At 42.8% G+C, this 18,708-nt stretch overlaps 1 protein-coding gene across 1 annotated transcript in view; it reads right to left on the bottom strand.

Annotated features, from left to right (window-relative positions):
• Window positions 1–18,708, bottom strand: part of LOC139557912 (nociceptin receptor-like) — a 63,254-nt gene that overhangs the window by 42,563 nt on the left and 1,983 nt on the right. The window contains exon 2 of the mRNA XM_071373251.1: window positions 17,311–17,541. Within this exon, the coding sequence (XP_071229352.1) occupies window positions 17,311–17,541 (231 nt within the window). The remainder of the gene's footprint in view (window positions 1–17,310; window positions 17,542–18,708) is intronic.

Genomic DNA, 18,708 nt, shown 5'->3' with positions numbered 1-18,708 from the left:
CACACACACACACACACACACACACACACACACACACACACACACACACACACACACACACACACACACACACACACACACACACACACACACACACACACACACACACACACACACTCCCATAAGGTAGTGCTTCAAATACTAACGGTCAGATTTAATCATTCAGACAATGAGCATGGATACCACAGCAGGACTGCCATGGGCAATCCACAGCAAAAGACTCCATATTTCATCTAAGAAATACACACATGCGCACGCACGCACGCACGCCCGCACACACACACACACACACACACACACACACACACACACACACACACAGTATCCTGCCAGCCGAGGACAGGGTACCGACATCGACAGCAACAGACATCAACACACCCAGATATGTGCGACTGCATCTAGCTAGTGCTCCGCTGTCATTAAACATCCGTTATACTGAGAACCAAACCCATCCATCAGACATTTTTTCTGTAAAAGACCATAGTTCCTAATTAAGATGAGTAAGTTGAGTTTGCTGAAGTGAACGCTGTATTTCGAAGCAGGCAGGCACGCACTGCGTAGAGAGCACTGCAATACATGATAGTGTTTTTTTTTTTAAAGATAATGATTCAGCGAGAGACAGTGAAGCTCCTTCATAAAGACACATCTGCTCCTGGATGGGCTCTCTCAGTCTCACTTCAACATAGCGCCTATACTCTCAGTCCCACTTCAACATACTTAGATCCCCAACAGAGAGGGAGAAAAAATGAATATAGACTTTCTTAAAAAAAAAAAAATAATAATATTGATGAAAGTTGTCTCCCAAATGACAGCCTATGTTCTATGTAGTGGAGCAGGGTGTAATTTGGGTCGCAGGCCCAACATCTCTTCAGGTTTTTAGCTCTGTGTGTCGTCAATAGAGGAAGAAAGGACCAACGCAGCGATGATTTACCGTCCTCTTCCTCGGCGAATGAGTCATCAGAGGAGAAACGAGGAAAAGGGAACACGATGTCAGTAAATGACAGTTCCCTCGACGTGGCAATTCAACCTCATTTTATCCTTGGTTTGTCGGAGATTGTAGACTGCCATACTCTACTTTCTCTCTCTCTCCATAGATTACAGATCCTGCCTGTTGCACTTAACTAGGTACCGTCTGTGTCGTTCAATGCCAAAACCCCAAATAGCCAATATCCTTATGCAGCTCTCCATTGATTCTATAAATTGAGGAGAGTTAAGAAAAAACGAGTGTTTACAAGGTTGTCTCGTTCCTTGGCAACCGCTGACATCTTCAGTGTCATGTAACGTGAACACACACAGAGGTTGGGTAACGAGCTCCTGTATTCCCGGGAAGCTCAGAGGGGATCTTATGTCTAATACTGTTGAAGTGTTGTGGTTGCAGGTTCACCTGCCTCATCTGAAGCCTCATCTTTTGTCGTGTTGCTATAGGCCACCAGGTGCTAACAGTCAGTATCTGGATAATATGTGTGAAATGATTGATGATATGTGTGTGATGGTTACAGAGAGGTCTATTTTCTGGGTGACCTGAATATAAACTGGTTTTCATCGAGCTGTCTGCTCAAGAGGAAGCTGTGCTTGTAATCTGGTTCAGGTTATTAATCAACCTACTAGAGTGTTTACAAATAGTGCAGTAAAGGTATGGCTGCGGCCAACTTTGCATGACTTCAATTATAAAGGACGACTGTAGACAACTCTGTATGGCTGTAGACAACTCTGTATGGCTGTAACCAACTCTGTATGGCTGTAACCAACTATGTATGGCTGTAGCCAACTCTGTATGTCTGTAACCAACTCTGTATGGCTGTAACCAACTCTGTATGGTGTAGAGAACTATGTATGGCTGTAGACAACTCTGTATGGCTGTAGCCAACTCTGTATGGCTGTAACCAACTCTGTATGGCTGTAGAGAACTATGTATGGCTGTAGAGAACTATGTATGGCTGTAGCCAACTCTGTATGACTGTAGACAACTCTGTATGGCTGTAGCCAACTCTGTATGGCTGTAACCAACTATGTATGGCTGTAGAGAACTCTGTATGGCTGTAGCCAACTCTGTATGGCTGTAACCAACTCTGTATGGCTGTAGCCAACTCTGTATGGCTGTAACCAACTATGTATGACTGTAACCAACTCTGTATGGCTGTAACCAACTATGTATGGCTGTAACCAACTATGTATGACTGTAGCCAACTCTGTACGACTGTAGACAACTCTGTATGACTGTAGACAACTCTGTATGACTGTAGACAACTCTGTATGGCTGTAGAGAACTCTGTATGGCTGTAGCCAACTCTGTATGGCTGTAACCAACTCTGTATGGCTGTAGCCAACTCTGTATGGCTGTAACCAACTATGTATGGCTGTAACCAACTCTGTATGGCTGTAGACAACTCTGTATGGCTGTAGACAACTCTGTATGGCTGTAGAGAACTCTGTATGGCTGTAGCCAACTCTGTATGGCTGTAACCAACTCTGTATGGCTGTAGCCAACTCTGTATGGCTGTAACCAACTATGTATGGCTGTAACCAACTCTGTATGGCTGTAGACAACTCTGTATGGCTGTAGACAACTCTGTATGGCTGTAGAGAACTCTGTATGGCTGTAGAGAACTCTGTATGGCTGTAGCCAACTCTGTATGGCTGTAACCAACTCTGTATGGCTGTAGCCAACTCTGTATGACTGTAGACAACTCTGTATGGCTGTAACCAACTCTGTATGGCTGTAACCAACTCTGTATGGCTGTAGACAACTCTGTATGGCTGTAGAGAACTATGTATGGCTGTAGAGAACTCTGTATGGCTGTAGACAACTATGTATGGCTGTAACCAACTCTGTATGGCTGCGGCCAACTTTGCATGACTTCATTTAAAAAGGAGGATACTGTAAAAATGGGATCCATTGACAATCCACCAGAACTGTGTGGTTTTAATCTGTAAAAAGGCAAAAAGCCCCCTCTTAAACATGGAATGTGCCTCTCTCAGTAGCCTGCTGGAAAACCAGTTTGGATATACATATAATTTCTGTATACTGGAGGCTTTAAGAGAGAGATAGGTTTAATTACTCTATATTTAATAGTTTTAGCCTTCCAAACTCATATTTCTTAAATAAATATATATATTTATATATTATTTAATTAATTTAATTAATATTTCTTGCATGATTTAAAAAAGGATTATCTTGGAGTCGGCAGAGCCATTAATAAATATGTAAACTGTGATGTCTCTAGAGAGTTAATCAAGGTCATTATTCAATAGATGGACAGAGGTTTTCCTCTCCTCGGTTTCAAGCTATTTTGTTACGTTTTCTATCGAAGTTAATAGTTAATATTCAACTTTTCCGGGATATGTACACCAAGCTCATCGACTTCACCATCTGCCCATTTAACCGGGAGACAACATGGCAAGACCCAATCCGTAATATAGTTGATTTATCTAGGTGGGGGTTTAGTCCAGATAAACTGGAGAAATTATCCAGGTCCTCAATAATGCTCTTCAATGTTGAAGATTGAGTACTCAAGAGAAAACTTCAATGATTGGTCTGCATTGATACTTTTGTCTAATCCATTAATTAATTTAATAATAATAATAATATAACCCCTTGAATTGAATGTTCCTGAGATGTGAGGCAGGAACTCAATGTTTAACCCCGTAATACCTCACAGCCATTAGCACCTCCACAGTGAAGCTTCCATAGCCTTTTCCTTGACCTGCCCTTTGCCTGCCCCGTGTAAAAATAATCAATAATCAATAATCATCTGAGAACTGTACCCCAACTGGTGGAACCTGGTTTTATTAGGACCATACGTCACGGCAAACCGGGCATGATGACTCCTTGCTGTCCCCAGTCCGCCTGGCCTTGCTGCTATTCCAGTTTCAGCTGTTCTGCCTGCGGTTATGGAACCGCCACCTGTCCCAGACCTGCTATTTTCAACTCTTAATGATCGGCTATGAAAAGCCAACTGAAAATTATTCATGATTATTATTTGACCATGCTTGTCACTTATGAATATTTTGAACATCTTGGCATAGTTCTGTTATAATCTCCACCCGGCACAGCCAGAAGAGGACTGGCCACCCCTCATAGCCTGGTTCCTCTCTAGGTTTCTTCCTAGGTTTTTGCCTTTCTAGGGAGTTTTTCCTAGCCACCGTGCTTCTACACCTGCATTGCTTGCTGTTTGGGGTTTTAGGCTGGGTTTCTGTACAGCACTTCAAGATATTAGCTGATGTACGAAGGGCTATATAAAATAAACTTGATTTGATTTGATTTGATATTTGCCCCTTCCCCACCCCCCCTCGTAGTTTTATGAGCAAAAATGTTTAAACATGTGTGTGGAATTTTCATTGTTGGACATAAAAGACTGTAAAAACACCAGGAAATCAGCTCCAAGTGATTTTCATTTAAGAAATCTGTTCCTAAGTATTCCCACATATAAGATAGACAAGTGATCATATCAACTCAGCAAAAAAATAAACGTCCTCTCACTGTCAACTGCATTTATTTTCAGAAAACTTAACATGTTTAAATATTTGTATGAACTTGACAAGATTCAACAACTGAGACATAAACTAAACAAGTTCCACAGACCTGTGACTAGCAGAAATGGAACAATGTGTCCCTTAACAAAGGGGGGTGGTCAAAATCAAAAGAAACAGTCAGTATCTGGTGTGGCCACCAGCTGCATTAAGTACTGCAGTGCATCTCCTCCTCATGGACTGCACCAGATTTGCCAGTTCGTGCTGTGAGATGTTACCCCGCTCTTCCACCAAGACACCTGCTAAGTCCGGGACATTTCTGTGGGGAATGGCCCTAGCCCTCACCCTCCGATCCAACAGGTCCCAGACGTGCTCAATGGGATTGAGATCCTGGTTCTTCGCTGGCCATGGCAGAACACTGACATTCCTGTCTTGCAGGAAATCACTCACAGAACGAGCAGTATGGCTGGTGGCATTGTCATGCTGGATGGTCATGTCAGGATGAGCCTGCAGGAAGGGTACCACATGAACACACAGCGTTGAGATTGCTTGCAATGACAACAAGCTCAGTCCGATGATGCTGTGACACACCGCCCAAGACCATGACGGACCCTCCACCTCCAAATCGATCCCGCTCCAGAGTACAGGCCTCGGTGTAACGCTCATTCCTTCGACGATAAACGCGAATCTGACCATCACCACTAGTGAGACAAAATTGCGACTCGTCAGTGAAGAGCACTTTTTGCCAGTCCTGTCTGGTCCAGCCACGGTTGGCTGGACGATGAGTTGTTGCCGGTGATGTCTGGTGAGGACCTGCCTTACAACAGTCCTACAAGCCCTCAGTCCAGCCTCTCTCAGCCTATTGTGGACATTCTGAGCACTGATGGAGGGATTGTGCATTCCTGGTGTAACTCGGGCAGTTGTTGTTGCCATCCTGTACCTGTCCCGCAGGTGTGATGTTCGGATGTACCGATCCTGTGCAGGTGTTTTTACACGTGGTCTGCCACTGCGAGGACGATCAGCTGTCCGTCCTGTCTCCCTATAGTGCTGTCTTAGGCGTCTCACAGTACGGACATTGCGATTTATTGCCCTGGCCACATCTGCAGTCCTCATGCTTCCTTGCAGCATGCCTAAGGCACATTCACCCAGATGAGCAGGGAACCAGAGCATCTTTCTTTTGGTGTTTTTCAGAGTCAGTAGACAGGCCTCTTTAGTGTCCTTAGTTTTCATAACTGTGACCTTAATTGCCTACCGTCTGTAAGTTGTTAGTGTCTTAATGACCGTTCCACAGGTGTATGTTCATTAATTGTTTATGGTTCATTGAACAAGCCTGGGAAACAGTGTTTAAACCCTTTACAATGATCTGTGAAGTTACTCAGATTTTTACGAATTATCTTTGAAAGACAGGGTCCTGAAAAATGGACGTTTCATTTTTTGCTGAGTTTACAAATGTAAGCAACGTTTGAAATTATTATGTTTTAGTCCAATATTATATCTGTTTGTGCTTCTTGCAGTCTATAAATTATTTGTAATTATATTCCGGCCCCCGACCATCCGCTCCAGAAGAAATCGGCCAGAGGATTAATCTAGTTGAGGATCCCTGTCCTATAAGGTAACAGACATTGGTGTTAAGGGTTAAAGACACCTTCACAGCCACTTAATAATGCCTACATAAACATCTCAGAAGCCTAAATAGGTGCCTCATCAAGCCTACATAAACATCTCAGAAGCCTAAATAGGTGCCTCATCAAGCCTACATAAACGTCTCAGAAATTATTTTTTACCTTTATTTAACTAGGCAAGTCAGTTAAGAACCAATTCTTATTTACAATGACGGCCTACGTTGGCCAAACCCGGACGACGCAGGGCCAATTGTGCACTGCCCTATGGGATTCCCAATCACGGCTGGTTGTGATACAGCCTGGATTCGAACCAGGGTGTCTATACTGACGCTTCGTGCACTGAGATGCAGTGCTAGAAGCCTCTAGTGCTTAGACCACTGCGCCACTCGGGAGCCCCGAGTGTAATGCCTACATAGATGCCTCATTAGGCATACATAGATGCTTCATAAAGCCTACATAAAAGCTTCATACAGCTTACATTAATGCTTCTTAATTAAAGCCTACGTACATTATATTTCAACTCTACATAGATGCTTCATAAATCCTAAATAAATGCTTCATAAAGCCTACATAGATTCTTCATAAAGCCTACATAGATTCTTCATAAAGCCTACATAGATTCTTCATAAAGCCTACATAGATTCTTCATAAAGCCTACATAGATTCTTCATAAAGCCTACATAGATTCTTCATAAAGCCTACATAGATGCTTCATAAAGCCTACATAGATTCTTCATAAAGCCTACATCGATTCTTCATAAAGCCTACATAGATGCTTGGTAAAACCTCATTAGGTGAAGGCTTCAGAGCCGCCCACAGCGAGCCAGGGGGAGCAAAACACCAACCTTACCAGGTTCAATTAATCAAATTTAAAATCAATCAAATGTATTTTTATAAAGCCCTTCATAAAGTGCTTTACAGATACCCAGCCTAAAACCACAAAGAGCAAGCAAAGCAGAGGCAGAAGAACAGAGGCTAGGAAAAACTCATTAGAAGGATCAGGTGTGTCATGCCCAATGAACCAATGTTCCAACCCCCCCGTCCATCTTATCCATTAGTACGCTGAAAATACACAGGATAATGTTTCTTTTACACATCATTAGTTCACTGATATCTGATCCTCTGATCTCTCCACGTGTTGCTATTTTGGACGCCGTCGTCGTTTCTAGAAAGCCGGCTGTGTACAGATCTCTGTGTCCTCTCAGCCAACCCTTCTTATGTGAAGTCTGTGTATCTGGCTCAAGTATTTTATGGATTTTATGTGGAAGCAGCAGTCTGCATTTGTAAGAGTCAAATTTCACATCGGGGAAAATAAGGAATATATTACATCAATGGGCTCCAGAGTGGGTCAGTGGTCTAAGGCACTGCATCTTAGTGCTAGATGTGTCACTACAGACACCCTGGTTTGATCCCGGGCTGTATCACAACCGGCGGCGATTGGGAGTCCCATAGGGCGGAGCACAATTTGCCCAGCATAGTCCAGGTTTGGCCGCGGTAGGCCGTCATTGTAAAATAAGAATTTGTTCTTAACTGACTTGCCTAGTTAAATAAAGGTTAAATTACAAAATTAATATGATAAAGGACATATCTGGTAACACCAAACTGAAAGCCACACTGTCATAAGTGTGAATAAAGGAAGCATGGAATGCATTTGGATAATGTTTTTTCTCAGTGTATCATGTCTTCGGCTATGATATCAATTCTGTCATGTCAAGTATCATACAACCAGAGCACATCCAGCAGTCAAGGGCACAGTTGAGAGGTGGGTCGTGAGTTATGACAACACATCTATAATCACTATTTCTTCTTAAATTTGGGGCGTTGGAGGACGATTTGGGTTACGGGAGGTCAAGTCAATTTCTCGAGCTCAAAAAGTTTAAAAACCTAGGCTTGTTACTGCATTTCAAAAGTGATATTGAAATTTGTTTGATTGTCAACGCAACCAAATAGGAACATTTGAAGGAGATGTATAATTTGTGATACTGACTTTTAGTCTGACTTTATTTCCAGTTTGTTTACAAATTAATAATTGATATGTTGGATTCATGTCTCTATCTCCACCAATAATCAAAGTTAAAGAATAGGACTAAATCAAATCAAACTTTATTTAAAGTGCATACATTTTCTTTAACTTAGAGTTTAGTTTGAGATGGAGACGTGAAGCAAACATATCAACGATTAATTTGCAGACTGGAATTAAATCCAGACTAAGTCACTATCCAAGCACAAGATACACTATGTATACAAAAGTATGTGGACACCCCTTCAAATGAGTGGATTTGGCTAATTCAGCCACACCCGCTGCTGACAGGTGTATAAAATCAAGCACACAGCCATGCAATCTCCATAGACAAACATTGTCAGTAGAAGGCCTTACTGAAGAGCTCTGTGACATTCAACGTGGCACTGTCATAGGATGGCAAATTTACAAATAGTCAGTTCGTCAAATTTCTGCCCTGCTAGAGCTTCCCCCGGTCAACTATAAGTTCTGTTATTGTGAAGTGGAATCGTCTAGGAGTAACAACGACTCAGCCGTGAAGTGGTAGGCAACACAAACTCACAGAATGGGGCCGCTGAGTGCTGAAGCTTAAAATCACCTGTCTTCGGGTTGCAACCCTCCCTACTGAGTTCCAAACTGCCTCTGGAATCAACGTCAGCACAATACCTGTTCGTCAGGAGCTTCATGAAATGGGTTTCCATGGCCGAGCAGCTGCACACAAGCCTAAGATCACCATGTACAATACCAAGCTTCGGCTGGAGTGCTGCAAATATGGTTTTCCTTCTGGAAGGTTCTCCCATCTCCACAGAGGACATCTGGAGCTTTGTCAGAATGACCATTGGGTTCTTGGTCACCTCCCGGTCCAAGGCCCTTCCCACCCGATTGCTCAGTTTGGCCAGACAGCCAGGTCTAGGAAGAGTCTTGGTGGTTCCAAACTTCTTCCATTTAAGAATGATGGAGTCCCCTGTGTTCTTGGGGACCTTCAATGCTGCAGACATGTTTTGGTACCCTTCCCCAGATCTGTGCCTCGAAACAATCCTGTCTCAGAGCTCTATGGACAATTCCTTCGACCTCATGGCTTGTTTATTGCTCTGACATGCACTGTCAACTGTGGGACCTTATATAGACAGGTGTGTGTCTTTCCAAATCATGTCCAATCAATTGAATTTACCACAGGTGGACTGCAATCAAGTTGTAGAAACATCTCAAGGATGATAAATGGAAACAGGATGCACCTGAGATCAATTTCGAGTCTCATAGCAAAGGGTCTGAATACTTATGTAAATAAGGCATATGTTTTCTTTATTTTTAATACAATTGCAAACATAAAAAAAAAAAACTGTTTTCGCTTTGTCATTATGGGGTATTGTGATGTCATTACGGGGTATTGTGATGTCATTATGGGGTATTGTGTGTAGATTGACGAGGAAAAACAATTATTTAATCCATTTTAGAATAAGGCTGTAACGTAACAAAATGTGTAAAAAGTTGAGGGGTCTGAATACTTTCCGATTGCCAGTTGGCATACATACTATTTTATCCAAGCTACGGTACAGTCACTGCATACATAAAACAAGCAAATAAAACAGCTTACTCTGAGTCTGCAGTAAACCAGGTTTACAGTATTGAAAAGAGCATTCTCTGAGTCTGCGGTAAACCAGGTTTACAGTATTGAAAAGAGCATTCTCTGAGTCTGCGGTAAACCAGGTTTACAGTATTGAAAAGAGCATTCTCTGAGTCTGCGGTAAACCAGGTTTACAGTATTGAAAAGAGCATACTCTGTAGACTGTGACAGGGAACACTTCCTATAACCTCTCAGCTTTCAGCACTCTGATTCCTGCCACGTCTCACACCTCACTTCCACGTTCCAAATAGTAAACAAAAGTGCCGGTGTTACCGAGGTAACAGTGTTTTGAATAAAGAACCTCTGTAAAGGGATAAATACATGGACAACCCTGGTTTGTGCATCATCCGTGTGTGTGCTGGATCGTCTCAAACATTTGTTGTGTCAAGTCATTGAGCAGCTACACTCCCACTCCTTGACATTCATAGCAGCTTGAGAGGAAATATGAGAATATTTGGGGACACTTTATTTGGAAACTCCTGATGCTCTACAGATGGTCACACTATCAACAAACTATCTGTTGATAAGCAACTGCTTGCTAGGGTTATGGTTAGGAGATAACTGAGATGTTACTGATAGTCTCTAGGAATTTACAAATAAAGTGTTTCTGAAGATTATCCTGTTGGATGCTCTTCTCTCTCTCTCTCTCTCTCTCTCTCTCTCTGAATTCAATTCAAGGGGCTTAATCTCGTAAAAGTGAAATACCTAGTCAGTTGAAGAACTGCAACCGAAATGTGTCTTCCACATTTAACCCAAGCCCTCTGAATCAGGTGCGGGGAGCTACCTTAATCAACGGCACCTGGGGAACAGAGGGTTAACTGTCTTGTTCAGGGGTAGAACAACATACATTTCTATATTGTCAGCTCTGGGATTTGATCCAGCCACCTTTCAGTTTGTGGCCTGATGCTCTAACCACTAGGCTACCTGCCATACATGGACATCATATGTTTACATTGTCAAAGCCAGTTAAATTGTTTATATCACTTTGTTTATCATCTATCAAAATGAACAGTAAACATTACACTCACAAAGTTCCAAAGGAATAAAGACATTTAAAAAGTCCTTTTATGTCTATATACAATGTTTTAACGATATGCAAATAGTTGGTGTTCGTTCGCCACTGGTTGCCCTTTTCTTGTGGCAATAGGTCACAAATCTTGCCGCTGTGACGGCACTCTGTGGTATTTCACCCAGTAGATATGGGAGTTAATTAAAATTGGATTTGTTTTCAAATTCTTTGTGGGTCTGTGTAATCTGTATATGTCTAATATGGTCATACATTTGGCAGCAGGTTAGGAAGTGCGCCTCAGTTTCCACATCATTTTGTGGGCAGTGTGCACATAGCCTGTCTTCCCTTGAGAGCCAGGTCTGCCTACGGCGGCCTTTCTCAATAGCAAGGCTATGCTCACTGAGTCTGTACATAGTCAAAGATTTCCTTAAGTTTGGGTCAGTCACAGTAGTTAGATATTCTGCCACTGTGTACTCTCTGTTTAGGGCCAAATAGTATTATAGTTTGCTCTGTTTTTTCCCAGCTCAGACTAGGTGTTAGGGTGATGTTAGACAGACGTACTCTGTAAAATCAAATCATAAGACTTTATCTCAGCGGGTAATCATGACCGTTTGAGGTACCACAATATAAAGATAGTGGTGACGCTCATTGACATTGGTGCGAATAAAATCGAATTGTATTGGTTGCGTACACATACTTAGCAGATGTTATTGCAGATGTCGAAAAATGCTTGTGATCCCAGCTCACATTCGGAAAGTATTCAGACCTCTTGACTTTTTCCATTTTAGCTAATAAAAAAACAGAAATACCTTATTTACATAAGTATTCAGACACTTTGCTATGAGATTCGAAATTGAGCTCAGGTGCATCCTATTTCCATTGATCATCCTTGAGATGTTTCTACAACTTGATTGGAGACCACCTGTGTTAAATTCAATTGATTGGACATTATTTGGAAAGGCGCACACCTGTCTATATAAGGTCCCACAGTTGACAGTGCATGTCAGAGTAAAAACCAAGCCATGAGGAATTCTCTGTAGCGCTCCGAGACAGGATTGTGTCGAAGAACAATTCTGGTGAAGGGTACCAAAACATTTCTGCAGCATTGAAGGTCCACAAGAACACAGTGGCCTCCATCATTCTTAAATGGAAGAAGTTTGGAGCCACCAAGACTCTTCCTAGAGCTGGGGGGAGAAGGGCCTTGGTCAGGGAGGTGACCAAGAACCCAATGGTCACTCTGACAAAGCTCCAGAGTTCCTCTGTGGAGATGGGAGAACCTTCTAGAAGGACAACCATCTCTGCAGCACTCCACCAATCAGGCCTTTATGGTCGAGTGGCCAGACGGAAGCCACTCCTCTGTAAAAGGCACATGACAGCCCTCTTGGAGTTTGGCAAAAGGCACCTAAAGGACTCTCAGACCATGAGAAACAAGATTCTCAGCTATGATAAAACCAAGATTTAACTCCTCGGCCTGAATGCCAAGTGCCACGTCTGGAGGAAGCCTGGCACCATCCCTACGGTGAAGCGTGGTGGTTGCAGCATCATGCTGTGGGGATGTTTTTCAGCGGTAGGAACTGGGAGACTAGTCAGGATCGAGGGAAAGATGAACGGAGAAAAGTACAGAGAGATCCTTTAGTAGTGGTTTCTTTGCAGCAATTTGACCATGAAGGCCTAATTTACACAGTCTCCTTTGAACAGTTGATGTTGAGATGTGTCTGTTACTTGAACTCAATTATTTGGGCTGCAATTTCTGAGGCTGGTAACTCTAATGAACTTATCCTCTGCAGCAGAGATAACTCTGGGTCTTCCTTTCCTGTGGCAGTCCTCATTAGAGCCAGTTTCATCATAGCGCTTGATGGTTTTTGCGACTGAACTTGAAGAAACTTTCAAAGTTCTTGACATTTTCCGGATTGACTGATTTTCATATTTTAAAGTAATGATGGACTGCCGTTTCTCTTTGCCTATTTGAGCTCTTCTTGCCATAATATGGCCTTCGTCTTTCACCAAATAGGGCTATCTTCTGTATACCACTCCTACCCTTGTCACAACACAACTGATTGGCTCAAACGCATTAAGAAGGAAAGAAATTCCACAAATTAACTTTTAACAAGGCACACCTGTTAATTGAAATGCATTCCAGGTGACTACCTCATGAAGCTGGTTGAGAGAATGCCAAGAGTGTGCAAAGCTGTCATCAAGGCAAAGGGCGACTACTTTGAAGAATCTAAAATCTAAAATATAGTTAGATAGAAAATATAAAAAATAAAGAAAAACCCTGGAATGAGTAGGTGAATCCAAACTTTTGACTGGTACAGTATGTAGCCAGCCTTGAATGTGGCCTCTAGTAACAAAGAGGATCACTAACCTTCTTTTAAAAAAAACAACATACAGTGAGATGTTCTACAGAAATGCAACGTGTGCTCCCTCTGCGGCCTCTAGGTCATCAGGCTGCTCGTTACGGAGCACACCTGCGAGTCATCAGACTCACCTGGACTCCATCACCTCCCTGATTACCTTCCCTGTATTTGTCACTCCCTCTGGTTCCTTCCCCAGGTGTTATTGTTCCTCTGTTTCCAGCGTTAAGTCTATGCGTTGTTCTTGTTTAATGTTACGTTTTATTTAATTAAAACACTCACTCCGTGAACTCTCAGCGCACATCGTTACAAGAACGGGAATGTCTGTGTCCCAAATGACACCGTGGTCCCTATGTAGTGCACTACTTTTGACCAGGGCCCCTATGGACTTACATAAGGAGTAGTGCACTACTTTTGACCAGGGCCCCTATGGACTTACATAAGGAGTAGTGCACTACTTTTGACCAGGGCCCCTATGGACTTACATAAGGAGTAGTGCACTACTTTTGACCAGGGCCCCTATGGACTTACATGAGGAGTAGTGCACCATTTGGGAAGAACACAGGTGTAATACCGTGTGGAGAGCAGACCAGGCACAGGTGGTTAATTCTCTAGATATTGGACATTAATCTGCAGCCTGATAGTAGCACCATTATATTCCACAGAAATCCCTTTTCTATGATAAAGTGGGTGAAATAGGTGGCAATTTTTCTCTACCCTTTCTATCTAGGTTTACTGAATTTGTCATAACAATTCTACTGGCGATATGTAAAGAGTGGATGACGGTTGGTTGGAAATACGTGGCCCTGTCTAGAATTGGATCCTTTCTCCTGCCTAAAGAAGATATGAATTAAAAAAGTGTTGTACTGCTTGCTAATTGTACCGCTACCCAGTTAGCTAAATACTCATTCCATTAACTCCATGAGAAGCAGAGTGCCGTTTCTGGAAGTTGAACGTGAATAACAAAGGCAAAAGGCTGTGGTAAAGTTACAGAGACAAGAGCACAGAATGTCTTACAAAATAACTGTATTAAATATAGAAAATAAAGTTACTAAAATGCAAATGTTTGCTTGATATTGCTGAGCTAGTTGTCCCCATGGATAACAGCACAGAAGCTGATGCTAAGTCGCTAAAAGCTAACTACATTTTTTTTATATTTACAGAAACATCAAAAACAACGGTGGATAAAACATTAATATTGTGTTAATAAACAAATGTACTTATAGACATGACATCTTACAATGCTTCTACAGAAGGATGTCGATAGATTGTTTACTACTCTGTCACAATTTCACATCTTACAAATTGCTTTCACATGACACAAAAAACAGGTAAATTCTGCACTGCCTCGTTTAAACTGCCACTAGGTGGTGCTAAAACAACTAACAGGGGTTTCTATGGAAACTAAGGTTAAAAAAAGACATGTATGTTAAAGTAAGAGGTGTTAGGTAGCCTTAACAGTGTTGCAAAACGTGGCGAGGAACTTTTAAGGTATAGGGTTTCATTGTTGTATTTCCCATGTTCATATCATAAAAGAACATACTGAGCAGTGGCATGTATTCATGGGTGCCAAGGGAAGCACGCGCAAAATGTTTTAATTTCCTTCAATTTGCAAGAGACTGAATGTATCTCGCCAGAGAAAGCATCCGAGCGAACGAAACATCGCCCCTCAGTCTCAGTATGTGTAGCGTATCTATCTGATGCTGTCTGGTCAAAAAGAGTGACATTGTTGCGGCCTGTAGCATTGAATAATAATAAAAAGAATACAAAATAATAGCCAATCAGCGTGAATATTAAACTGTGTGAGCTCAACTGTGAATGGTCCTGGCCCACCAAAAAGAAAGTGTCCAGGAAAGCCAGTTTGGATTTGGCTTCACACCAATCACATCACATTAGAAGCCAAACATCCTTGACAGAAAACAACTTGAATGGTTGCATCTCATTGTGTTGCTGTCCTCCAGTGGGTAGCTAGATAAAATAAATCCTTTTCCTAAATTAGCCATGGATGTAAATAGGGATTTGGACTTGTGGTTTTACTTAATTCTCTATACTGGCCAATGATTATAGCGAGCAAGCATTTTACCCAGGTAGCCTTGGACAAGAAAAACTAGAAGTGTGCACTGTATGACAGAGTCATAGATCGTTTAGAAAACGTGAAAGACGAGGTAGTCATTGGCGTTTCTCTGCAAGTAGGGTGAGTCATGTTTTTTTCTACTTGTGCGCGCACACACACACACACACACACACACACACAGAAATCAGTATCATGGACAGCCACATCACAGGGGCGACAGGTAGCCTAGTGGTTAGAGCGTTGGGCCAGTAACTGAAAGGTTGCTAAATCGAATCCCCGAGCTGACAAGGTAACAAAAATCTGTCGTTCTACCCCTGAACAATGCAGTTAACCCACTGATCCTGGGGCGTCATTGTAAATAAGAATTTATATTTATATATATATTTATATTTATTTAAACTGACTTGCCTAGTTAAATAAAAGTTAAATAATAAAAAAATATGTAGTTTAGACTGATTGGACTAAATCGTTTTTGGTATCTTTTAGTTGTCGCTGTATTAGACTAAGCAGAGGTGATTTGGTGATGTTGAAATGGTACTGGAATAGTGGTGGCAGCTCCTGTTTTCTTTGCGACTTGCAGTAACTCTCTGTGGTTCTAAATCATTTGATGTTTAGACGTCCGAAAATGTCGGAAACATGAACTTGTTTGACTCTGCAGTAGGTCATGTAACTGTCTGTTACTATACATTCAACACGTTATGTGGACTTCACCAGACAGAGGTTGCTCTCAGGTTTTGTGATGAAACAACGGTGTGGTTGAATTTATTTTGCCACTGTGTTTTCTTATTGTCTCGGCCTTTAGGCCTCTATATCACGGTGTCAAGGCATATGAACTAACAGGTTATAGAGCAAACAACACACTTATCAATACATAGGTTGTAAAATGTACTTATTTTTGGGGCTGTTTGGCTTCCCTGGTGACACTAAAGTGTTCGGGACCTCATATTGCCACACTAAAGTGTTCGGGCCCTCATATTGCCACACTAAAATGGTCGGGCCCTCAAATTGCCACACTAAAGTGTTCGGGCCCTCATATTGGACCACTAAAGTGTTTCGGACCTCATATTGGACCACTAAAGTGTTTTGGCCCTCATATTGCCACACTAAAGTGTTCGGGCCCTCATATTGCCACACTAAAGTGCTCGGGCCCTCATATCGCCACACTAAAGTGTTTGGGCCCTCATATTGGACCACTAAAGTGTTTGGGCCCTCATATTGCCACACTAAAGTGTTTGGGCCCTCATATTGCCACACTAAAGTGTTTCGATCCACATATCCTAAAACACAAACAAATACTTTTTACCCTTATTTAACTAGGCAAGTCAGTTAAGAACAAACGCTTATTTTCAATGACGGTCAAGGAACAGTGGGTTAACTGCCTTGTTCAGGGGCAGAACAACATATTTTTACCTTGTCAGCTCGGGGATTCGATCTTGCAACTTTTCAGTTACAAGTCCAATGCTCTAAACACTAGGCTACCTGCCACCTCTACACTCTAACCACACTCTGTACCTGCCACCTCTACACTCTAACCACTAGACTACCTACCACCTCTACACTCTGTACCTGCATAGATGTTGATTTCTAGCTCGGGAATTGCAATTAGCTCTCTCTCTCACACACACACAAACACACACACACACACACACACACACACACATACACACACACACACAAACACAAACACACACACACAAACACACACACACACACACACACACACAAACAATTGTACAAATGTTTCTGATTGCATTATTTGGTTTGTCTGAGTGAGAGCCAACTGTTATTCTAACAATACATGTTGAGCTAGATGAAGGCAACAACTTGTTGGTTTTCAAGCATCACCAGAAACCAGCGGTCACTCTGAAGCAATAACAGCACAGACAACCCCAACACAATGCAGACAGGAAGACACACACGTGCACACACACACACACACACACACACACACACACACACACACACACACACACACACACACACACACACACACACACACACACACACACACACACACACACACACACACACACACACACACACACACACACACACACCCTTATACACATTTTGTTCCATTATTACAGTGCCACCAATCAAAACAGGTGAGGACTCCAATCCTACCAGGTAGAGAGAGGAGGCCACCAAGAGCCCTTACCTAATGATGACGTACATGACCAGACAGTTACCCATCAGCCCCACCACGCAGACCATCATGTAGACTACAACGATGGTGATCTTGACACCGGCAGGCAGGAAGGCGTCGGTCTCGTTGAACCCACCGCTGAAGTTGTTCTGGAAGAGCAGAGAGTCGTTGTAGAAGTGGAAGGCTCTCAGGTCCAGGTCTGATCCACCGACCAACGAGTCGGTTACGAACTCCATGACAATGCTGCCGTGACAGAGACAGCATACTAACAGTCAGACACGTGAGAAAAGACAGGTGTGTGACGTGCCACCTGATGAGCGATGAAAGGAATGAGGAGAGGAATGAGGAGGGGAATGAGGAGAGAAATTAGGAAAGGAATGAGTAATGAGGAGTGGAATGAGGAGGGGAATGAGGAGGGGAATGAGTAATGAGGAGCGGAATGAGGAGGGGAATGAGGAGAGGAATGAGGAGAGGTATGAGGAGAGGAATGAGAAGAGGAATGAGGAGAGAAATGAGGAGAGGCATGAGAAGAGGCATGAGAAGAGGCATGAGGAGACGAATGAGGAGAGGCATGAGGAGAAGAATGAGGAGAGGCATGAGGAGAGGAATGAGGAGAGGAATGAGGAGAGGAATGAGGAGAGGCATGAGAAGAGGAATGAGGAATGAGGAGAGGAATGAGGAGAGGAATGAGGAGAGGAATGAGGAAAGGAATGAGGAGAGGAATGTGGAGAGGAACGTGGAGAGGAATGTGGAGAGGCACGTGGAGAGGAATGAGGAAAATAATGACAAGAGGCATGTGGAGAGAAATGAGGAAAGGAATGAGAAGAGGCATGTGGAGAGGAATGTGGAGAGGAATGAGGAAAATAATGACAAGAGGCATGTGGAGAGGCATGTGGAGAGGAATGAGGAAAGGAATGAGAAGAGGCATGTGGAGAGGAATGTGGAGAGGAATGAGGAAAATAATGACAAGAGGCATGTGGAGAGGCATGTGGAGAGGAATGAGGAAAATAATGACAAGAGGCATGTGGAGAGGCATGTGGAGAGGAATGAGAAGAGGCATATGGAGAGGAATGACAAGAGGCATATGGAGAGGCATGAGGAGAGGCATGTGGAGAGGAATGAGGAGAGGAATGTGGAGAGGAATGAGGAAAGGAATGACAAGAGGAATGTGGAGAGGAATGAGGAAAGGAATGACAAGAGGCATGTGGAGAGGAATGAGGAAAGGAATGAGAAGAGGCATGTGGAGAGGCATGAGAAGAGGCATGTGGAGAGGAATGAGGGGAGGCATGTGGAGAGGAATGAGGAAAGGAATGAGAAGAGGCATGTGGAGAGGCATGAGAAGAGGCATGTGGAGAGGCATGAGGAGAGGAATGAGGAGAGGCATGTGGAGAGGAATGACAAGAGGCATAT

The sequence above is a fragment of the Salvelinus alpinus genome, chromosome 28 (assembly GCF_045679555.1).
Source record: "Salvelinus alpinus chromosome 28, SLU_Salpinus.1, whole genome shotgun sequence".
Classification (NCBI taxonomy): Eukaryota; Metazoa; Chordata; class Actinopteri; order Salmoniformes; family Salmonidae; genus Salvelinus; species Salvelinus alpinus.
The sequence above is the reverse complement of the archived record's forward strand: the minus strand, read 5'-3'. Positions and strand labels throughout refer to the sequence as shown.